This window comes from Cadophora gregata, assembly GCF_030347475.1.
Source record: "Cadophora gregata isolate MNR1 chromosome Unknown scaffold_11, whole genome shotgun sequence".
NCBI lineage: Eukaryota > Fungi > Ascomycota > Leotiomycetes > Helotiales > Ploettnerulaceae > Cadophora > Cadophora gregata.
The window spans coordinates 2137506-2161236 of NW_026695934.1; the positions used below are offsets into that span (position 1 = coordinate 2137506).

At 48.4% G+C, this 23731-nt stretch overlaps 6 protein-coding genes across 6 annotated transcripts; 5 read left to right on the plus strand and 1 right to left on the minus strand.

Annotated features, from left to right (window-relative positions):
- Positions 1–321: 321 nt before the first annotated feature.
- Positions 322–4378, plus strand: ONS95_002814 (uncharacterized protein; the record flags this gene model as incomplete). The annotated part of the gene is made up of 8 exons (XM_058496094.1): positions 322–408; positions 460–483; positions 533–1136; positions 1186–1728; positions 1777–1882; positions 1940–2191; positions 2243–2709; positions 2763–4378. 8 exons carry the CDS (start codon positions 322–324, stop codon positions 4376–4378), a joined length of 3699 nt encoding a protein of 1232 aa, XP_058354824.1.
- Positions 4379–5688: 1310 nt separating this feature from the next.
- Positions 5689–12176, minus strand: ONS95_002815 (uncharacterized protein). The gene is made up of 3 exons (XM_058496095.1): positions 11530–12176; positions 10731–11426; positions 5689–10671 (listed from the first exon to the last, which is right to left on the minus strand). Exon 3 carries the CDS (start codon positions 8823–8825, stop codon positions 6291–6293), a length of 2535 nt encoding a protein of 844 aa, XP_058354825.1. The 5' UTR covers positions 8826–10671; positions 10731–11426; positions 11530–12176; the 3' UTR covers positions 5689–6290.
- On the plus strand, positions 9979–10671 carry ONS95_002816 (uncharacterized protein; the record flags this gene model as incomplete). Its single annotated transcript, XM_058496096.1, has 1 exon — positions 9979–10671. The coding sequence occupies one exon, from the start codon at positions 9979–9981 to the stop codon at positions 10669–10671; it is 693 nt and encodes a 230-aa protein (XP_058354826.1).
- A 1732-nt stretch (positions 12177–13908) lies between the features above and the next one.
- On the plus strand, positions 13909–14787 carry ONS95_002817 (uncharacterized protein). The gene has a single exon (XM_058496097.1). The coding sequence runs from the start codon at positions 14022–14024 to the stop codon at positions 14478–14480; it is 459 nt and encodes a 152-aa protein (XP_058354827.1). The 5' UTR covers positions 13909–14021; the 3' UTR covers positions 14481–14787.
- A 4258-nt stretch (positions 14788–19045) lies between these two features.
- Positions 19046–20416, plus strand: ONS95_002818 (uncharacterized protein). Its single transcript, XM_058496098.1, has 4 exons — positions 19046–19283; positions 19337–19550; positions 19611–19724; positions 19826–20416. Exons 1-4 carry the CDS (start codon positions 19118–19120, stop codon positions 20271–20273), a joined length of 942 nt encoding a protein of 313 aa, XP_058354828.1. The 5' UTR covers positions 19046–19117; the 3' UTR covers positions 20274–20416.
- A 443-nt stretch (positions 20417–20859) lies between these two features.
- On the plus strand, positions 20860–22546 carry ONS95_002819 (uncharacterized protein). Its single transcript, XM_058496099.1, has 2 exons — positions 20860–21112; positions 21168–22546. The coding sequence occupies exons 1-2, from the start codon at positions 20903–20905 to the stop codon at positions 21993–21995; spliced, it is 1038 nt and encodes a 345-aa protein (XP_058354829.1). The 5' UTR covers positions 20860–20902; the 3' UTR covers positions 21996–22546.
- Positions 22547–23731: the final 1185 nt, after the last annotated feature.

Below are 23731 nucleotides of genomic sequence, written 5' to 3' on the forward strand. Positions count from 1 at the left end.
ATGATAGGATCTCGATGCACCAGCGCCCTCAGGGCGCCTTGCGGTGAGCCAACAGTAGTTGTCCTCAGCCTCATTTCCCGAGGACATCGTTTTCCAGGTGGAAACCAGGACCTTTTCCATTCTTTCTCTCCTTTGCCTCCTTTTCCATCGTTCGAACAAACCAGACTTCGCCATGAGTGCCCCGGTGACTACCATCGCAGATGCCTTCCAACGACTGAAGCATTCAGTGACAGACGAAGATGATTATGCGTTTGCGTCTACGAAGCTCGAGGATGTGTGGCAAGCCGTGCGAGAGATTGACAACGGGATTCGGCTCAGAATATGCGGCGAATCGAGCCTTTCCTGAGAGGGTTAGAGAAGTATTCGAAAGTTATAGAAGTTATATGTAACTACCTGCCATATGTTTGGGTTTGTCATTTCCCTATTGCTCTCTCATTCATATGTGCTGATGTAAACGAGGCTCCCATCAAGCTCATGCTGCAAGTAAGTGCGCCAGAATCTACGATGTCAATCGACTAGCTAATTCTGATAGCTCGCAAGTCACCACCGCGATGTGTTTGAATCTCTCCTTGATGCTTATAAGGAGATTGGCGATTCTCTGCCTAGGTTTGATCGTTACGAACAAGCCTTCAAGGACAATCCCGCTTTTCTCGCAGTGCTTGCATCTGTTTACAGTTCCATCCTCGATTTTCATCAGAGAGCGTACAAGTTTTTCAAGAGAAGAGCTTGGCATGTACTGTTTCAATCCCTTTGGAAGGATTTTGGAGCACGTTTCGCGGGCATCATCAACGGACTGAAGAAGCAACGAGATTTTGTGGATAGGGAGGCAGTCTCGATCGATTTAGTCGAGTCCAAAGAATCGAGGATTCGAGCTCAAGAAGAGATTGAACAACGGCAAAAGAGTTCTCTTCTTCTCATCGAGCAGAACGAGGCAATTCTATCGGCACTACAATTTCAACAATCAGTAGCTTGGTTCTCGATCGACGAGATTGCCCAAGGAAACCGCTATGAACAACTGTGTCAGCGAAGGCATGATGAGACTTGTAGTTGGGTGCTAAACCATCCAGAATTGAAGTCTTGGATGGGATCCACCGCAGAGAATCAGTTCGTGTGGCTAAGTGGAAAGCCCGGAGCAGGTAAGACTCTACGCTCTGTGTGGGGGCTACTGTGATTGATGAAGTACAGGAAAGAGTGTGATGTCTTCTTCTATCGTCAGCAAGTTGCTGGAAAGTCAATCCGTGGATACACTCTACTACTTTTGCAGCAGCAAGGATGACTCCTGCAACCTAATTCTACGATCATTAGCCATGCAACTTCTCCGGCAACATCCAGATTTGGCCTCACTCATCTCCAAGGAGTTCTTCCGCAAGACTTGCAATGCGGCACAGATCAGAGATCTTTTCCCCAGAATTTTAGCCACATCAGCTTGCTCTCGGATCATTCTCGATGGTGTCGATGAGACTGCGCATGAAATCCAAAAGCTAATACTTCGAGAAATTCAAGCTGTTTGTTCAACCACAACCGGCAACTGCAAGATCCTATTTTCGAGTCGTAAAGAAGTCGGCCTGGCTAAGCAGCTTGCCAAAAAGACGAGCATTGTCCTCGACGGTCGCGAAGAAGTGAAATTGGACATAGAAAGCTTCGTGAGATATAAGATGGAACAGGTTAAGACGTCCAACACAATGCTACGCCAAGAGATTGAATCAGACCTGATAAGAAATGCTGATGGTAAGCTCCATCCACTTGATGGATAGCCTTCTGTTAACAAATTCCCAGGGATGTTTCTCTGGGTCCACCTCGTGGTCGAAGGACTAAAGGGTTGCTATAGCGATTGGGATCTTGAGCGCAATACTAGATGCCTTCCAAAGGGGTTGGAAGCAGCGTACGTCATGACTTCTGTGTTATGTACCGTTTAGTATTTAGCTTAAAACTGCGTCAGATACGAACGGATCCTTGACAGGATACAACTGGACCCGGCTGCCGCTATTGCCATCAACATTCTTGAATGGATGGCATGCTCGCACAGACCACTGAGGATCTATGAACTGCTTGATGGAATATCATTCAGACCAGATCATCCTACATTCGACTCCCGCCCGAAGATGGACATTGCAGTCTTGGACCTCTGTCGTCCCTTGATTGAGATTGGGCCGTCCTGTGTCTTGGACTTTGTTCATTTCTCCGCAAAAGAGTGCTATTCCTAGCTCATGTGGCTTGTGATCGGTTCGCTAATAATGAACAGGTTCATCCTCAAGAATGGAACGCGAGACCGAAATCCTTTCGTAACAATCACCGAGGCCAATCTGAACATTAGCTTCGCTTGTGTTGCCTATCTTAACACCGCGTTTCCGCTGCTCCCGAACCGTGGAAATGAGGCACAGCAAGCTGCTATTGTCGCTACAGGCTTTCATGGATTACTTCCGTATGCCAATCAATACTGGATCGACCACCTACTCGCATTTTGCAGGTCCACTGGCAAACAAGTTCCCCGTGCAATCGTTGATCAGCTGTCTGGTTTGATTGATTATCTCAAACCCACAGGAGTCGCCAGGTCTCAAGCTGGAAACCTCACTGCAACCATTAACATCGATGGGCTCGAATTTCTCGATCAGTTTCCTCAGATACAGTCTATTATTTCGAACATAAAATGCTTCAAGAATGAACTAGATGAAGCATCCGATCTTGATATGTCGGAAACCAGTGTCAAAGGTATGACCCCCTCTTATAGTTCTGTTTCTCACTAGTATAACATATACTTCTAGACACTGCACACCAAGAGTGCGACACAGACCCAACTTTCTTCACTGCATTACGACACAACTATCAATCTATTTTGGAGTCTCTCCTAGACCCAAATTCATGGTGGTTATTTCCGAATATAGACCGCCGCACGCTTTCTTCGTTCCTGGAAACCTTCAGCTCCAGAGCATTTACCTGCCGCTATTCCCAGTGCGCTAGAGCGGTCGACGGCTTTGACACCTCGAAGCAACGTGATGCTCACGAAGCTGCGCATACAAGACAATTCCGTTGCAATTTTCCAAGATGCATTAACTTCTCGACCGGATTCACTAAAAGAAGCGCTCTCAATCGGCACAACAAGCAATATCATCAAGTATTGGACCAACCGGCAAGTAGTCTTTCGGAACTCATCAGTAGTATCCGCTACGTGCCACCTGTTGCTAGTGATGAGCAAACTCGAGCACTCCCATCTGAAGCCCAACTCTTCCTGCTTCAGCACCAAAGGCAAGCACAAGCACAAGCGCAAATTGCCTCACAGCAACGTCAGAAACAAAGAGAAGCAGAGTCACAAATGGGTGCACAGCTGACTCCACGGCAATATCAGCAACAAAGACCACGACAACAGCGAATGTTACGTGCACAAGCACAAGCACAACAGCAACACCCGATGGTTCTGCAGCTCAGTCGCAGGCAACAAGCTGAGGTTCCTCCACCAACTAGTATGAGAAAGAGGACCGCGAGTGATATGTCACACGCCAACGCTGGTGCTAAATCCCAAATCCAGGAACCTGACGCCGGACCTGATCTTCGTCAAGAAGCTTCTGACGTCCCATCTGCCCCGAATGCAATAGAGACCAAAAAGATACTCGAGACAGCACGAACAGAAGTAACGGCACGAACATCTTTCTCGGCGTTGTCAGCTCATGATGAAGATTTGGCTATCCGCAGGAAGATCATCCACATTTTAGCAGTTCAGGCTCTCGCCACAGACTCAGTAAGAGAAAAGCTACTAGAGCTCAATTGCAACCCTTCCGCCCTTGTAACTCGCCTGCAGAAAGTTGGATTCAGGCGTGGAAATCTTTGGGAGCTGTATTGGCATGCTTGGAAAGAGCTTGATGTATGGGAATATGACTACGATTGGTATGAGGACTGCCAGCAAGCCATTGACAACGCCGTAACTATGTATGACTTTATGGAGCTAGGGTCATCAGAGCCTGAATGGGAACGGCTCTTGAGCCCAGACCAGCGTGGGAAAGGCATATGCCTGAGTGAATTAGCGCCGAGGAACAATATGAGCGCGGAGGAGAAAGACCAAAGTTCCATTGATTATCATCTATCGCACACATCGCCCCTCACTCAATCAGATTGGATCGGCCAGCTTGATGCCTCCTCTACTAATGGGGCTACTAGTGTTGTCGATGATAGCGATAATGTTTTGCCAAATTCTGATCTGGCCAATGCTTCCTCAACGCAAAATCACGAACCTCTCGATGACCAGAAGGTTGCTCCAATCAGAAGTCTTTCCAACCTTGCCTCCCCTGCCTGTTCACTTAGCGACTTTGACTTCGATCTTCCTGACAAAGTACTCGAAGACTGGGATTTTCCGGCAGGCACAAGCTCTCCTGCCTACGGACAATAAGTCTACGATATGGCTTCGCGGGCAGATTTTTCATCCAAATCAAAACCAGGAAAAGCAGCCGCGCACTTACAGAGCACTGACGATGGTGTAATGACCGCGGCTGAGCAAGAAATTTAGCTTCGCAGAGACATTGAAAACATCAGGGACCAGAGGCGCGATTACAAGCAGGAACTCAGCCACATCAGTCTAAGTCGAGTAGTAGGATTACGTTCTCAAAGTACCGACGGTTCACTTAAAAATTATTCTGGCGCACCGATGAACGCCAGATGCTTGCGAGGGATTCGGAGCTTCGGGAACAGTTGGAGATACTGGACGAATGGGAGGAGATATATCGCAAAGAACTCAGAGAACTCCTCGACGGACCTCCATCACGAGTTATTTGAATAGCATATGATAGACATTGTACCGAGACCGACGTACAATGGATTTTCCCAAAGGAATTCAGTTGTAAGCACATGCTTCCTTACAGAGGGAAGTTGTTTACAACCCATTGTCCAGCATCTCCTTCGATCAACCGAATATTTTGGGCAAGGCATCCAACTCAGGAATAGAACATCTGGATAAGCGAAGAAACTCCAGACATATGTGTATATATGTGTATATATATATATATATATATATATATATATATATATATGTATGTGTGTATGTAGATTTCCCAAATCCAAACCTTTACTCACGTCCCTAGGAACAACACCACCTCAGCAACCCCAGAGCTAGCCACAAGCCAGCATGGCCCACAGAACAACCACCACGCCGCCAGTTTCTATCTCCAGTATTGTGCTACTCTCAGTCAGTCAGACCAGCCAGCACTCACTGCCACTCAGTGGCCCACAGCTAGATATATATACCCTTCAAATCACAAGACAATGAATGCCGCAAGTTTCTGCGAATGTCACCCACCACCACAGGTTATTGATTTCAGCCAAAAGAAATGGGCATAGTTGCGAGAAAATCTCCCTGTCAGGACCGTATGCGAATTATGTCTCTCTTCTACCTGATTCCCGAAACTTTTTATATCAAGAAGTATGGCGCTCGGTCTTCATTGAAATTTCTACATACTACGGGAAATATATCTCTTTTCCACTATACAGTTATGAATGTGTCCGCGAGCGGATCGTTCACCAAACTGCGACAGCGAGATTCAACAAGCACAAGTCTACTATGCCTATTACTTCAGGGCATCAACTTTACTTGACCTTATAAAACTTCACTCTCACCATTTTTATCTACTGACATTCACTTTGTTTCTACGACTCGTGTACTACCTTAAAGGGAAAAGCAGGTTCCGGCCTACTGTGGGAGGGGCACTTTCCTGAAATAACGACCTCTTAACTACTAAGAATTTCTTATCACTATCAATTGACTGTCAATTGGCAGTTACCAGAATTTTGTAACAGTGATTTGATTATTATTCTAGGAAAGTGCCCCTCCTACAGTGGGTCGGAACCTGCCTTTTCCTTTAAGGTATGCATGGAGTGACGATACCTTACTTGCCCGTAGCACGTGACACCGTCACCATTCACATCACAAATCTGACTCCTTCCAACAAGTTAGAGTAATCAACGAATGACATTTTAAATTCCATTCCTCCCTCATCTTCAAGAGAAGAGAGAAGCAGAAGACCTTCTATCTAAGCATAGCTCTCGACCAAGCCAGCGAGCGGGCTGGCCTCGAAGCAAAGGGTATAGAACAAAACAGGCAAAGTAAGCAAGTACGCTGAAAAATACAAACAATACAATCTTCCTCTCTCCCCTTACCTCATCCCCATGCACAACGTAGCAAGCGCTTCTCGAATCATTCCTAGCTCAAGTTCAAGTCCATTACATCCACCACCATCATGGTACAGTTCCTCCCCTGATAATTGAAGTCCAGTTCACTTCGTAAGCAATCGAGGTTGATACGAAGAAATCTAGGCCTCCGGCTCAATCTCCACGGCATCAACCTTTACTCCATTGCCGTTCGCACTCTCCTTCACTAGCACACCCTTATCGTTACTGCCAACCTCTGCCACGCTCACACCAGCAGTCTTCTGCTTCTCCACCAAGCCCTTGACAATCTTCACCTCGCTCAAAATCTCCTTATCAAGACCAGAACTAATAATAGTGGTGAGTGCAGCAGCTTCCTTCTTGGTCTCCTCTGCAACGGACTTGACGGACTTGATCTCGGTAATGATTTCCTTAGACTTGTCGGCTGGTGAAGTGGTAGGGATGGCTTTGACGAGGGTGGAGACAGAGGCGATGGATGCCAGAATCTCGTCGTCCTTGATATCCTTTGGAGCGATTGGTGCAGGGAGGGCCTTGACGAGCGACTCGACGGATGCAATGGAAGTGAGGATCTCATCATCCTTTCCTGGAGTTTGAGCAACTGGTGCTGGAAGAGCTTTGATAGCATCCTGAACAGATGCAACCGCGGCGAGAATTTCCTCGTCCTTGCCCGCAACAGGAGCAGATGGAGCTGGAAGACCTTCAATCAAAGCCTTGACAGCAGCGACCGATGACAGGATCTCGTCATCCTTGACAACTTGTCCGGCAACAGGAGCTGGGATACCGTCGACCGCTGCCTTGATGGAAGTAACGGAAGAAAGAATCTCGTCGTTCTTGGTACTGGTTGGCAAAGCCTCGACAAGGGCTTGGAGCTTCTGGATCGAGCTCTCGACGCCAGACAAATCAACCTTCTCACTAGTTGGAGCTGGGACAGCAACCGCACTCTTGATATCGGTGAGGTGGCCTGTGTGAGACTCGAGGGTTGCGGACAGCTTCTCCACTGATGACTCGAGCGAAGAAAGATCTGTCTTCTCAACGACTGGAGCTACGGCGGGTGTAGCGACAAGACCCTTAATCTCAGTCAAGTGAGCAGTGTGGGTATCCAGAGTGGAGACTAGAGGAGAGAAGTCGACCTTCTCTGCAGCTGGAGCCTCCTTCTCGACGACAGCCTTGATTTCAGCGAGAGAAGCTGACAACTTCTCGACAGAGGCCTCCAAAGCAGATAAGTCGGTCTTCTCAGCAGCAGCAGGTGGCGCGGAAATCACGGACTTGATCTCTGACAAGTGAGTGGTATGTGCGTCAAGGGTAGAGGTCAATGGTGAAAGGTCGACCTTCTCAGCTGCTGGAGATTCCTTCTCCACTGCGGCCTTAATCTCAGCAAGACTGGCAGAAAGCTTCTCAACTGAAGACTCAAGTCCAGAGAGATCGGCCTTCTCGGATACTGGAGCAGGAACAGCAACAACAGACTTGATTTCGCCCAGAGTGCCAGTGTGTCCATCAAGAGTCGAGACGAGCTTGTCTACAGAAGCTTGAAGTGGAGTGAGGTCCGTCTTTTCAGCGGCGGGTGCAGGGGTCTCAACAGCAGTCTTGATCTCAGAAACAGTAGCGGCAAGGCTCTGGATCGAGGTCTCCAAAGATGAAAGGTCAACCTTTTCTGGAAGAGCAGCTGGGGTGGAAACAACGGTCTTGATCTCGCTGATGGAAGTTGGGATGTCTGCCAATGCCTTGGCGTGGGAAGCATGTGACTCGTTTGAAGACTTGACAGCGGCGAGGATTTCTGGGGTAGCGTCAGAGTTCTTGAGCTCAGAAACTGCAGATGATAGAGCGACGATTTGAGATTCCAGTGCAGCGACGGCAGGAGTAGAGTCGGCAGCCTTGATTTCTGACAGGGTAGAGTTTTGAGATTCGATGGCGGCGATGACAGTTCCAACTTGGGTGTTCAATCCTGCGAATCCAGTGCTAGTGCTAGCCTCAATATCAGTCTTGACTGACGCAAGTTCAGTAGAGATGGCCTTCAATGATGCAACACTCTCGGCATTCTCCTTGATAACATCCAGCTCAGCGGTGATAGCATCGAGCTTCTGCAGTTGCGCAGGTAGAGACTCCAATGCGACTGATATGGTATCCAGCTTCTGTCCTTGTGTGGCCAACAGGGTAGTATCCGGAGATGCAACTTGTTCCTGGACAACCTTGATATTGCTTCCTAGCTCCACCAGCGAGTCGGTGATCTTTGTGACAGCTCCATTCAGTGCAGAGAGTCTATCGGTGGTTGTGGTGTTGGTTGCATTGACGAGGGAAGACAGCTCGGTGATCTTGGAGGAGGTCTGTGTGTTTGTGTCGTTGATACGTTGGGAGAGTTGCTCATTAGATGCCAGGAGTTTCGACTCGACGGCAGAGATATCTAATGCGGCCTTGAGGGATGGTTGAAGTTGAATAGCCAGGTGGCTTGCAACAGCTTTGGTGAACTCCTCGTTATTGAGGGCTGCAGCTACAGCTTCTGATATCGACTTCTGGAGAGCATCTCGGTCCTGTGCCTGCTCGGTAGTACTGGACTTTGGAGCTTCCAGAAGCTGGGGTTGGCTAGAGAGTCTTGCCCTTAGGCGTGAGAGTACGGAGGAGGAAGACATCACGGTGAGGGATGATGCTAGGAGGATGTAGAAGAGGGTCAATAGCGAAGACATGCGTCTTAATATGTGGTGGAAGAAGGAGAAGGGGGACAAAGAAGGAAAAATCTGCAGGTTCTTATGGTTGCAGTACCCACCCTAGCCTGTTCACACCTCATGCAGAGAGAACACAAATTTTATGCGTTGTGCGTAATGAAGTGAGATCCTGTGTGTGATGAAGTCTTCTTTTTAGGGAAAATCTCATTTCGCGGAAGAGAGAGTCGGTGAGGGTGTTGTGGGGGGAAACGTCGATGGAGGTTAGGCGTGGTTGTTGATGGGTCGGGCCGCCAGTTTATCCGCGAAATTTTGCATCGTCGGGTGTTGACGACCACCCAATCCGGACTTTTATACACAACCAGTGCATCCCCTATGGACCCTTCAAGCGAAGGGCCCCACTGGCGAAGATCATTGAATGATGATTTCGTGATCGCCAGCATCTTTTCTCGAGTCAGCTGGCGAGTGAGAAAGTTTCTCAGCTGCCCGAGGATCCGGCAGAAGTGGTATCGGGCAGTCAGGATGCTGGCGATGTGCAGTACAACGCATCTCGTCGATGCCGAGTTCACGAACCATATGCCAGTGCATTAATTCTCCGTCCTGCCTGTCCTATCAATGCAGGACAGTTGTCGAGACAACACAGCATGAGCACTTTGAGTTGTGATGACTTTGTGTTACGTGCATGAGGTGTTGGAGTCGTACCTAGGTATGCAAAAGCCACGTCGGGGGCCCGTGGCCATCCAGCGGTGGGTCGAGACTCGACAGTGCTTGGCGTGGGATATCGCAAAGCCGCGATCTTTCCATTTTCTACAGGATGTGTGTTATGGTTATGCTTCAGTATTGTTGGTTTCCAGGGACCGCTACACAACTCAAAACGAGATCCAAGAGTTGAACGACGTTGAAAATGCTTAAGCATTCGAAGCCCCATGTAGTGCCAAGTGCGGAGAGCGGCAGGCAGATCACGTGTAAAGCTGCTGCGAGGATGAGATGTTGGAAGAAATAAAAGGCTGTTGCTATGGGCTGCCGTGGAACTGGTTTGTTAACGTACGTTATTTTAGTTGTTGGTCGCTGCATCAAATTTCATCCATCATCTTCATACTGGTCTGGCCACTCGCTGGATCCCCAGATTTTCGTTGTACCTACCTACCTAGGTACCTAGCCCAGCTCGGCACGCACCATGGAGACCCTTTCCATCGAGCTGAAGGATATAATCATGTCTCATACGCCGATGACATACGTTCAAAATCTCCGCCTTACGAGCACCTCTTTCTGCAAAACAACCACCCGACAGCTGCTCTCTCACGTTCACGTGACGCCTCTTGAAAATGGTATCAATAACTTCTGGGCTGTTCCGGCATCTCCCAACCTTGCGAAGGAAGTTAACAATATCAAGCTCACCACCTCTCTGAATCAAAACAAGAATTTCGAGAGAGAGGGTCGTGATTTAAAGTCATCCACGTTGTCACAAAACTATAACCAGGCGCTCCTGTTTATCAACCAGCTTCCCAACCTTCGTTGTGCAGCGGTCCAATTCTCTGGAGCCTGCGCTGTGGAGGTACCTAGCGAAAACTACACAAATATGCATGAAGATGGTGTCAAATTTCGAAATCAGGTACTGTCAGCATTATTCGACATGTTGTACGATCCCGAACAACCAGTCATCAACCTACGGTCTCTCTCACTCCAAAACCTCCAGAACTGCAACGAGAAAAGTATCGTCTCATCACCAAGTTTCTGGTCAGTGTTACAGCGCATCACTGAGCTCCGCCTCAAGATCATTAAAGGATACGAACACTCCGCCCAAGAAAACTCTCGGCACTTCCCCGAACTCTACAACTTTTTCGACGAGCTGCCCTCTATCTGGCTCTAACTAGCACAGCAGATCCTCATAAGCCTCACACTTCACTGCGATTGATTCTGGCTACATACCCAAATGTGACTTCCGTTCCATCCATTCTCCCAATCTCAAAGAGCTCGAGCTCGGCAACCATTCTTTCACCCACGACTGGCAAGTCAACTGGATATGCTCTCTCTCACCACCCTCGAAATCCTCATCCTCGACAATCGCACACTCGTCAGTCAAACCCAAGCCTTTGGTCCTGTAGACACAGAAGACTACTGGGCTGATCCCATGGAGAAGGGTTGCAATCATGTGCCATACAGACAATTCAACCCTTGGCGCTGGTCTGACATCTTCGCCCACCTCGAATCAGAAAGAGAGACCTGCATAACCTTCAGCCTCAACACCACATAACTTCTTCGAAAGAGTCATAAAGCAACGTCAAAATCTCTACAGTCCTCATTTGACCTTATTCTAGTTTGGAGTTAGATGCCGTTCTAGTCGGTGGTCATGATTATCATGACAATGGAAATGATAAAACTTATGCTAAGGAAAGCAGAGGTCAAATAGCTGATGTACCCCTCGTGACCGTAAGCGCCAGAGTGGACCGACCTGAACTCAACCCTCTCCCCAAGGCTTAGCCTTCTTCCTCATTTTATTTCCTTTCACAACCCGTACAACCAAGGGTATGCAGCTAAGATGCGGATTGTGGTCGCAACCAGCCAGAGATGATATCTGCCCGTCTGCTCACCAGAAGAGCCCACACCGTCACACGCGTGGCAGCACTAGCATGATTTAGGTCAGTGACATCGATCATCTGATTTTGTCTAGTTTTCGCTGATTCGAGCGGGAGACTTATCAGCTCATCTCCGGTGGTATCCAACATACAATAGACAATAGAGTTTCATCCAAGGATTAGGCTCGGAACGAAGTGAAAGAGGACGGCCGGGCCTGAGGTCAGCGGCTATCATACCGTGATTAGTATCAGCTTTGTCCAGTTCCCAAAATGCAACACACGCTCGTCCAAGGGTGGATTCGGAAGGGAGTGAAAAGAACAGGCCACGCCCCCGGGCGGCCGCTGCGATACCGAAGATAGTATCAACATCGTCGAATTCCCGATATCTTTACACTATCCGGCGTTAACTTGTATCAAATACCCGCGCGCCATCGAATATGACGACTGAATGCTGGAATTGGTGGTTAGATTGTTGGGAAACGCAGGATGCCTAGTAGGTTAGCAGGCCATGCAATCCATTCCAGAGGAGAAGTAAAACATGCGATGTATGAAAATATGTTAGAAAGGTGGGATTTCTCGGACCCTAAGAAACCACCTCGTAGCCACTGGCCACGAACTCTTAAAATAAGCCCTGTAAAGAACGATTAGCTATTGCAAGGTGGCACACATCTGGACTCACGCTGAGTGGTTGAGAAGCGAATGCTAAGGTATAAATCATACGAGGACTTGGAGTAATCGTGGGATCAGAAACTCTTTTTCTCCGGTAAAGCTGTGAGACTACGAAAAGAGAGAAACTACGAAAAGAGAGAAACTACGAAAAGAGAGAAACTACGAAAACAGAGAGACTATAAAGAAAGACTATAAAATGAAGGGCACTACGAAGGAAGGGGACTACGAAAGGGACTACGAAGGAAGGGGACTACGAAAGGAGAAAGACTATAAAGGGAGAAGAGAAAGCAGATAAGAAAAGAAGGCAGATAAGAAAAGATTAGAGTGTATATACTAGCTAGCTTACTTTTCTCAAAACTCGTGTACTTTAAGGCTCGTGTACCTCGAGACTCATGTACCTCGAGGCTCGTATACCTCGAGGCCCGTGTACCTCGAGGCCCGTGTAGCTTAAGGCCTATATAACTCTACTTTTACACTTCAAGTCCCCACACTATCTTGATTTAGCGTCTTTCCCTTGAGTCAAGGAATTCTTATAGTGTATGAGTAAGTTGAGCTGCCCTGTAAAAGCCAATAATTATAAGGCTTCCAAAACCTCGTGGCCAGTGGTTTCATAGGGGGAGGAAAACTATATAAGTCGTGTCCATTCTCACTCAACAGGATTTCTACGCATAGCAATCTATCTTACCACAAACCCGAATTCTCTTGTCTCATCAGACACGCACGATCAGTGTCAACTTCGAGCCACTCAGCACATCCTACATCTGTTGAACAGAGTAGCCCCAATCATATTTTGATCGATATCCTCCATCTAGAAGCCGTAAGCATGCTCCTGTACTTCTTCATTTTTCTGTCTAATTCTGGATACTTAAATAGTACTCCTAGTTCGCAGACATTTCCTCGATCCATCCATCCATTCCAACAGAAATATCCTAAAAATTCTCAGTTCCATCAAGTCCCGGTAAGTCATATACCGGCCGCTGATGCGGATTCCGCAGCACCATAAGTAATGTAATTTAGTTAGAAACAATGGCTTCCTGCCCGAACTGCTATGGAAGTGGGCTGGTGAGCAGCAACTGTATCGATTGCAACGGAAGGGGAACAGGCTGCGATTTATGTCAGGGGAAAGGAACGCAGGCGGACATTTGCCCCCAGTGCCGGGGTGTGGGCACAGTCTGAGAGTGAGCTTGTTAGCTCGGCTTTATCGACATACTGCGGAGCATGTTCTGCTTGACATATGTGCTTGAACTGTATTTTTGTTTGTTCTGCACACTCATTTGGTTTTTGTTGTCTGGACTGCAGCATGTCGCTCGTTTCTAAGTGCTGTTGCGGCATCTATGCTGGGAAATAGAACAGATTTGACCAACATTGGAACTGTTAATTGAGTTTCTGTTTCGGCAATACATGGACGCGTTGCATTGGTATTTATGACGGTTGAGCGGTGGGCCGCATTCCTCACGAATGTGGGACAGCCAAATTAGCTCGATCGGAATATCACAAGTACAGGTATTTCAGCTCTAGAGGGTCTAGCACAGGTACAACAAGCAAACGGGATGTACAAAGAAGCAAGTGAATCATTGATTTTGAGATGTATTAACGATGCTGAAGGCATCTTAGGGTGTCTCTGGCGGAGATGCTCCTCTGCACTCAGGACAGTCCTGACCTGACTTAGGTTATCGTCTTACCAATCATGCGCCTTGCTTCGGTTTGCTGGTGCACAAGATGCCCCATCGGCGCGTGGTGTCTCCTGTTATTTGAATTACCTGATATTTCCACCATTGCTTAGTAGTGTCTCTAATTTCTGGTATTTCCTATTGTTGCCTGGCGTCGCCTGTCCTTGTTATTGCTCGTCGTCCCTCACAGTCGGCTCGGGCCGAGGCACGAATCGTACACCTAGCCTTCGTAGACACGCTAGGGGGTTCTATATTTAGAGCAGATTCAGGCACAAGTCGCTCCTGCCAACTCGCTTCTCCACCTCATGAATTCCTCCGTCTCAATAGATACCGAACCTCTTCGCGTCATTATCCGCGTCTGCGTGACCGATATTCCAGGGGAACCCGAAAAAAGAGTCCACCGTCTCGGGTCAGACTTTTGCGAGCAGATTATCAGCTGGCCATTCAACAACGACCTGCAAGACAAATGCCATGATGCTATGCACTTCCTCCCGGATTTCGACTCGGAGAACAACGTGAGGGCTTGGATTCTTTATGACTTCAACGTCGTGGAGCCGTTAGATAAAGGTCAAGTCTTGGAGATTCAGCACTTGGTCTACCATGCTACGAGGCAGGGTGAGTCTTGGTATGTCAGTCAATTGATGGCAGGTAAGTTATTTGTATTGAAAGATGATAGGATATTCACGCCACGAGAAAATCGGATTCCTGAAGGACGGAAGTATTGCTCTATGTATACCTGGGGTGGTAGTTACAAGACTGAGTAGTAGTAGCAATGAATGCCATCTTTTGGGGTTTGAGCTGTGGGGGTGACTTCCGCGTGCCTTGGTGGTCTAGCTGTCCAGTTTATCCACCTTGCTCGACTATCAGTATTGGCCTCCATGGTCTGGGGGCTGAGGGCCAGTCGCAGATAGGAGGCATAATCCTATCTAATTCTCAGTCGAACACAGTCGCTGTCGCTCTGTGAGCTTGTTCTGGGTCTAACGTAGATATGCTTGGTAAGCATATCATGTATATATAGCATGCCCTCAGCCATTTAGTAGAAGGCTAGCGTTCTTTGGAATACATCTTTTGATACAATAACTTGCTACTTCCACCTGATCGAGAGTTCACTTCACTGAATGAAAGCCTGCTCCACTTATGTACGACATTCACATTCTTGAAATTATGAATGTCTTAAAGCTCTTTCAATGTACTGGATGAATATGTATACAAGTCTGTGGTTTGAGAGCAACGAAATCATGTAACGTTTTCCGCTCGCTCAGTGCCTACAGATACATCCAGAGAAGAGGCAGGACACCAAAAATATCACCTGTTGTCGGTACAGTTACCAAACACTGCCTCACCCAAGCTGATCTCCCCTTCAACGACAAGTATGCGTCCTTCGAACCCACGCTTACTAAGACGAAGGCAGGTGAACATCACGGCCTTACTCGACATGACATGGAGCTTACGAACGTCACACTGATACGCAATTAATTTCACTTAAGACCTGCCTAGGTGGCAGAGGGTTATCCCTCAGGAGCCGGTCATTGAGATGAGCGAAAGGGAGGCTGGATACCATAAATCCCTTGATCTCGTTAAGTTGCAAAAAAGGAGCAGTTCATCACATCCATGGATGCGTTGAGGCTAGATTAATCAAAACGGAACTGCTCCATTCAGCTAGATAGGGGACTTTTGAGTGTGACAGTTCTGGTTCAAGCTTGCGTCGTGTCGTGAAAAAGTGTAGCGTCAACGTCGATCAAGTCTACTAGGAGCAGTTCACGATCTATAACGCAGACCTAAGCCGGCGAGACGATATTAGGCACAGCCACACTTCCTCGGAAGGAGAAATTCCTAGAACGAAAGGAAAGTTCAGTTCAGGGAGTGCATATGGTAGAGAAGTAGGGGGACATGCGCCGTTTGTGAGGGCATTTGGTGGAGGAGGAGTGCGGTTGGGGAATAGACATTTTCATCGATTAGATACGAGTCAGATGGCCGTTACGCGAATCAAAGCATCGATTTTCGAGATCAAGCTTCGTAAAATCAAAAAGTTTGGGTAATAAGCTGAGGGTACAGCTAACATTGTGTGGCATCCGAACGAACACTGGCTAGTCTGATGCTTACGCGAGAGATGTTTCAGGTTCAGAAGGCTCTAGGAGATACTTCTCAAGGTCATATCATAGCAACAATGACGTATCATTGTCCGCCAGGGAGTCTGTGACGACCATCTTAAGCAGTTCAAGATATATTCCGATCTCACGAGATTCATCCACGAATCTGACTATGGTCAAAATAACCACACTGCCCACCACACCCCCGGAAGGACCTTGAGTTCAGTTGACCTGTAGATGCTGCACGTAGAGGAGGGACGTGACAGGTACGTCTGAAGGAAGGAAGGAAATGTTTAGAGGTGAGGTTACGAGAGGAGCTTATACAGGCGGAACCTGACGGAGCGAGCCGGAGGATAGTAGAATTTAATCCCGTATCTCCCATAAAGAGGTAATACTAGAAAATAACACACAGCCACACATATGTATATCTATCACACGTATCAGCGGCTCAAACCCTTAGTTGTATCTTATCTTCCAACTTCCGCTTTCGCACTCTTCCACAACCCAAGCGTTCCATTGTAAGCCAGCTAGACGCGCTTAGGTAGGGACAAAAGTGGAAATCAAGACCCCAAATTCTCACAAAAAAAAACCCCAAAAAGAAGGGGACAAAAAAAAACATACAACAGCAGGTATTCGCTGGTGGTCACCCACCCAACTACTAATCTGCCGATCTGGTGCTTATGTATGGCAGAGCGGACGGGATGCCCAGGTCTCACCAGTCTGTGGTCGTATGTGGAGGATTCAGGGGGTGTTTAGGTATATAAGGGGGATGTGGAAGGGTGTGTGTAAGCGGGTGAGGATTTGGGAGTTTGGGATGAAGAGAAAGTGGTGGTGGTGGTGATAGGTGAGAGTCGGGTTGGGGTGGGATGTGGGGATTGGATTGCTGTTGTGGTTTGTGGTTTGTGGTTTGTGGTGTGAGAGAGGAGGTAGGGGCGAGGGTGAGGGTGTTGAGGAGGTAAGAAGCGACGTGGTATCTGTGAAATGGATGATAAAATTGAGGAACTTGAGAAGAAAAGAACAGAAAAGAAATGGTAGTATGGCAGAAAATTGGCATTAGAGACGTGGCTGGAGATAGCTTGGGAGGAAATGCGGTGATGTTGAGAAATGATATTGAGCAGCAGATAGAAAATCTCGAGCGTTCGCTTACGGATAAGAGTAACAAGAGATGTTGGATGCTTGACATGTCCATCACAAACGTAAAGGCTCGGCTTTGTTGTGGATTGACATAGGTACGTTGCCCTTTGCGCTTCTTAGATTTTGTAAGAAAAGAAAAAACCACGATTGAGATGTAGGACTCAGTGGTAATACCATGAAAGATTGAATCATGCCCGCCAGCGTAATCCAGCTGATGCTTCCAGTCAAGTTGAAAATCCTGCCCATTGCCGGGATGAGAGTCTATTACTACTCAATTTCATCACTACAACTCAACCGTAGAAAGTCAATGACCAAGAATCAACGACCGATGGAAGGAAAAAATTATCGCTGTGCTTCGGATGTAATGATTCCCGACTTGTCACCCATTAGCTTGTCTCACCACTGCCCAACCCAGTCAATTCGCCACTTCGTGGTACTCGGTAACTTAGTGAAGCTTACAGACAGCGTACTGTAGATCTACAATATCGGGCACAGATTCATGAAGGATCAGTTAACTCCTTGGAAAACGAGAGCGATCCCAGACCCAAGACCCCAAGCAAAGCTCTTGACTTCCGCCTAAAGTCCAAACAAAGCCCCAGCTCGCCCAGGCCCCCTCGATACCTACAAAGCTGTCATCCTAGCCTAGCCCCCTCGCTTAATATGCACTACCGCTCCCCCACCGCAGCGCACCGCAGCACTACACCCCAAACCGGCCTCGCCCAAAGCTTGTCCCCGGGATCCTCCCATTCCGACGTCCCAAAGGGGAAACACTTATTGCCCGTCAACCCAGTACAGTAGTGGCGCGCCCAAACTATGTTTACAGTACACATCAGCGCACCGCACTACTCAACTGATGTCACTCACTCTTCCATCCCAAAGCTAAGCATTCCCCAAACACTCGGTAACGACTCTTGCCGGCCAGAAGCAGCCAATCACCCTCCCCTCATTTCACATCCCATGTCTAAGTCTAGCCTGGCGCGTTCCTGGACGGTGGGGCGTGAGACCTTGGTTGGGGTAAGGGGCGAGGAACAGGTTGGACGAATGCGGTTACGCGGGCGGGCGGGCTGGATGCACAGCGCAAATGCAAATGCACTACAGTGGGTGGCTGCTTAGAGGGGGGATGGATATGAGGATTTCCGAGATTGGCAGCAGCGGAAAGACAGGTCTGGCCATGGACTTTGGGACTTTGGGAAGGAAAGGCGATGGAGAGAGAGAGAGATGGGGGATTATTTGGTTCGACTGGGCTGTTATGTCTGGGCTCGGCCGCCCCTCTTCATTCCTTCTTTGAACTGTTTCTACTCTGACAGCCTCCACGGCAGTGGCCCCCGGAGGGCCAGCGGAGCGTCATTGAGTAGGTAAGTACACAATCAGTCAGTCAGTCAGGATGTTATTACTGTATGGAGTGGTGACGCTCCGCTGGCCCTCCGGGGGCCACTGCCGTGGAGGCCGAACAATGGTAATTTATTTATTGGTGAGAGGGCGCGAAAAGTCAACTGCCTAAGGGATCTCAAGCTGTGTTTTGGCTTTTCTAGCGCGCGGATGACAGAAGTTGACAAAAGCTTGGAGAGAAGGGATTTCCCTTTCAATACGACGTTGATTTGCATTTAATCGCCACTAATTGGTTGATCAAAGTAAGATCTTCTTTGTTCTTGATCTTGATCAGCTCCCTGTCTTCGGGATTCTGATATCCGGTCCACCACCCCCCTCTCTTCTGCGCACGAGAACTTTGAAGCCTGGTGCCTGGGCAAGCTGGGGGAGCTCGGGGTTCATGAACAGACCGTTCGGGAGCTGCAATGAACTGCAAGTGTGGTCATTCCCCCACAGCCTCCAATCTTACTTGAAGGGTCTAAGACACATCCTACCTCCTACTGGCGTTGACGCTGTCCTCCTTAGACCACGTTCGTAGCAAAGCTAATCTTATTATTCCACGCTTGGTAGCTTCTAGACGGGAGATCGGAATTGGTTGCTTAGCTCTCCTCATAGCGTTGCTACCCTACTCCCTCTGTCCCTCCATATCAAGCTATGTTTTTGTCATTGCTTTTGCCATAAAGAGCTGTGCTGCCCCAAACACACTTCTTTCTCCCTTTCCTACTCTCTGCTCCTCTGTTGACTTTTTACTCTCCAATCACACGGAAACCAAATCTACCACTTTCGTTTTCCTACATCGATATCAAATCATGTACATGAAGTCTCTTGCCCTGGCGGCTGCCATCAGCACCGTCGCTGCTCAGAACACCACCTCGTTCTGCGACAAGTACACCACCGCACTGTTCATGAACAACACTGCCGAGAACCAGCTCAAGCTCTTGACAGCTGTTGTCAACACTGCCGTTATTGGAAACTGTAAGCACACACCTATAACCACACTACAGTGCAGGAATACTAACGACACATAGACAGCGAAAGCAAGACCGGCAAACCCGTCGCCGGCATCCTCGCAAAGGGCATGTACAACGGCGTCGAAGTAGACCTCCTCCCCTACTTCAACGGCGGTCTCCTCTCCACCAACCGAGGAGGCTCATCAGGTGTATCCGTCAACTTCCTCGATGATGGCGGTGCTGCTCCGTTGATGATGAACAAGCCTGCCGAGGGAACCAACTCGTTGCAATAGTGCGTTCCCTCTCTTGTAATTGCGTTGCGTTACAATGTGAAACTGACAGGCGGTTCTAGCATGTTGTTGACTCACTTGTATGAGTACTTCGGTAGTCTCCTCCAGTGCTCCCAGCAAGGGATGTCTGGATACCCAGCCTATGCAGGCGATGTTTCGCAATATGAGGTTCACAAGTACGTCACCTCAACACCCCCCCTTCCCATTCCTTCCTTCCCCTCAAATCTCAACTTCACTCTCACCCTCCCACCTGCTCACACCCACTCCCCTCTCACAGATTCATGAACCTCGACCCCAACGAACTCGGCTACTTCATTACCCAAGTCGCCGACTCGGCACTCTCCTTCGGCGTCTCATCCGACGACCTCGCCCCCGTCGGCAAAGCCCTCAACTCCCTCTTCGGCTACCGCTGCTCCCCAAAGACAACCGTCATCCCTGCTCAGGGCGCTCAGTTCCAGTCTATCTGCTCTGCTAAGGAGTGTCCTATTGCCCCCAACTCGACTTGTGATGGTGTGCCCGATGGGGTGGAGCCTGCTAAGGCGTCGGGATCGGGAACTGCCACCGCGACGATGAGTATGAGTGGTAGTGCGACGGCGAGCGCTACGGGAACTGGAACTGGGTCGGGATCCACGAGCTCCCCGACAGTGGTTTCTGGTAATGGGGCGGGTGTTTTGGGGATGAGTGCGTTGGCTGTTGCTGGTGGGGTTGTTGCGTTGTTCTTGTAAGAGACTGGCAGTTGACTTGATGACGAACGAGGCGGGATGTGAAGAATTAGGTAGAGAAACCCCCTGGGAGGGAGGTGTAAGATCATGAAAACATCAGTATCAAGCCTATTACAGATATTTTCCAGTGATTGATAATGCATCTCATGATTGACAAGATCTCAAAATCATGCAACTACGAGTAATTTGTACGAGACGTGATTTGGGACCAATCGTTAATAGATTACCTACCTTAGCTAATCAGATCCAGGTTTCAGTCCGACTTTCTTTTATGATTGTAGGCAAATGCTAATGAGAACTGCCTGGATAGACAAGTTCAAATTGGAAAAAGTGGAACTCTTTGAGGGGGCCTAAGAGATATTTAAAGTTCCGCAAGGAAAATATCATTTATTCTGAGGTGATGCTCAGATGAAGAGCAAAATACTCGTATTGGAAAGAAGTAAATAATGCGTACTTGGCCAATAAGCGACATCTCGCGCCGTGCAGGGGATCCACACTCCTGTAAGCTTGGCTTGCCCCTCCCCTGACTTGGCGGGGTTCATGCACTCTACGTCACTGTAAATAATCCCCACTTCAACCACCATCATCCATTTTATTCTCAGATTCAAACCCACCCCATCAACACCACCACAATGCCTTCACCAGACGAGATATTCGCCAATTGGCGCGGAGTAATTGACAATGACTTCTCCAAGACTATCATCCATACATTCAACCTCCCAGACCAAGACGATTATGTCTACAGAGCAGAAGGTTTCGCCATGACATTGCGCCAGATCCAGGACCAAATCGACTCCGGCAAGCTAAAATATAAATATCAATCCCATGGACAGCAAATAGAGGTAAGCAGTCCCCATTATACTATCCACCACTGGTTACCATAATTAACTAACCAAGGTCCCCCCCACAGACATAACCGCCTACACCACCCTCTTCTCCCCCACAATCTCCCACCCCAAAGCCCTCACCTCCCTCCTCTCCAACGCAAAGAAAGGCTCTCCCCGCGCCACAGTCGCCCAGTACCTCCTCCACTCCCACCAGCGAATCTGCCCCTTCCAAATCCCCAAATCAAAAACCCACATCAATCCTTACTACGACCTATGGGCTCTCTCCTGTCAGGAAACCGCTTTCTTAGGACCGCTCCCCGATCCGTCGTATGCGAGTCCTGCTAATGCGAAACATACGCATCCTATCCTCCCGGTGTTTTATCACCATTTCGGGTGTGTGGTGCCGAGCTACGAAGCGCTGTATATTATCTCCCAGCTGGCGCGAGAGTCTGCTGCTGAGGGAGTGATTGATATGGGCAGCGGAAACGGATACTGGACATACATGCTCCGCCGCATGAACCTCGCCCTGACCGTCACAGCAGTCGACAACATGGAAAGTGAGTACCGCACCATGTGGATCGACGACACCATCCACACAGACGGCGTGGAGTATCTCCGCCAGAACGACGGTGGGAAGGGTAGGGTCCTCCTGTTGGTATATATGGTTACTAAAGGGAGGTTTACGGAGAGGGTGGTGCGCGCGTACCGGGGAGATACGATTGTGCTTGTGGGAACAAGGAATGCGAATCGGTTTACGGGTTTTGGGGATTGTACTGCTGAGGAGTTCTTTGAGAGGGAGGAGATGGCTGGGTGGGAGTTGAGTTGTAAGGTTGCGGTGCCGAGTTTTGCGGGGAAGGATGAGGGCTTGTTGGTTTGGAGGAGGAGGAGGGAGGTGTGAGATATAATCTAGAGGCTCCCGGTTATAGAACTGGAAGGGATTCCTGTTTTTGCACTCACTGACTTGTACGTGGGAGACATGGCGGGTAAAGGTGATAATATTCAAAGCTGCTCATACAGATTCATGCCACCAGAAACCTTGATATGCAGCAACATTCTACAAGTAGAATCCGCTATTCCCTCGAAATTGATCACGATCAGCATACATACAACTTTACACGTCAATGGTCCGTATCCGGCTTTACAGCACCTCTGAAATTGGAATCCTGGACTGACTACAAATATGGAGACATTGTACAGACTCAAATATCTCTCCCACGGTCTCTTCGCCAAATTTCCTGAACCATTCATACCTCCACTACGATTCATTCTTGCCCCACGACTTCCCCACCAATTTGCTTTTTCACGTCATCTATTTCCTTCTCTCGCCGCAGACTCGTCTGCCTCGCTCCCTAGGCTGCTTCGACTGAAGGCAGGGAGGGATATCAAGGTTACTATTTGTTGAGCTCACGTCGCTACATAACCTTACTCACATTTATCTCAACAATGAACTTCACACTACATACCCTCCCCGCAGCTCTTTATATAAGACCTGTAGCAGTGTACCCATCTACACCTACACCTACACAAAAAGGCCCCCTCCTGCATTCCCTATGCCATATAATCTCATTGCCTTTACTAGCCAAATTGCGGATAATTTCGTCCTCTCTCGCACCTAGATAGATAATACGACTCACTCACCTACTATTGTGTAAGCTGAAATGTGGTTAGTGTGCTGTGCCTGACAGTTCTCGATGGGAAAAATGGTCTACGACTGTTTATCTATCATAGTAATTTACCTCGAAGACCTCACCTCACCCGCGAACGCCTCTAAGGTACTCCTTTCAGTCTCACAATCAACGGAGACAATCCGTCCCTTCCTAGCCACAACACCTCAAAACCGTCCCGCACGGGAGAAAACATAGCCCTAGTCGACGAAGCCACAACACTCTTCGAATTGGCTGCCGGAATCAGAACGGCAGTGCGATGTTCAGTCATTAGCAGAGGCAGGATCTGAAGATTTCGAAAGCGGCAATGGGGAGATGCAGGGCGATACTGGGTAAAGTGGAGGAGGAGGGGTTTTATACTTATGATGTGAGGCTCGCTCTCTCTCTCTCTCTCTCTCTCTCTCTCTCTCTGCCGAAGGCGAGCACGCAGAGAGGAAGAGTCGTGTTGAAGCTATTTTGTCGAGAATGAGGCTGAGTTTACTATCACGACTGCGGATATCAGATTCTCCTATTTGCACTATTAGAGTTTGCAAGTTGTTTTTATGGTGATGATCTGGCAAAGGCAAAGGGCATGTCTGGCCTCTCGAAATTTTGCGAGGGGTTGAGGAGGAGGGAGAGTGTACTTGTTGAAGCGGCCGTGGGAGATATTTGGGATGACAAGTTGACTTGACGGTGCTTGCGAGTCATTGGGTCGAAGATATTAGATGGTTCTAGGGATTGGGTTAGTGAGAGAGCGAGGCTTGGTGAGCTTTATTTGAGGGCGATTGGAGGTTTGGCGTGGAAGGCTTACAAGAGCGTTGTGCGTTTGAAATGAACTCGATGATGCGAAGTATAGAATCTATATCGAAATCCATTTTATTAACAATCCCGTGCGTAGCCACTCTAATAGTGAGCAACGAGGCAAACATACTTGATGAGGGATTTGGAAGTAAACATGTCTTAATGAATCCAAATACATATATGTCCTTGG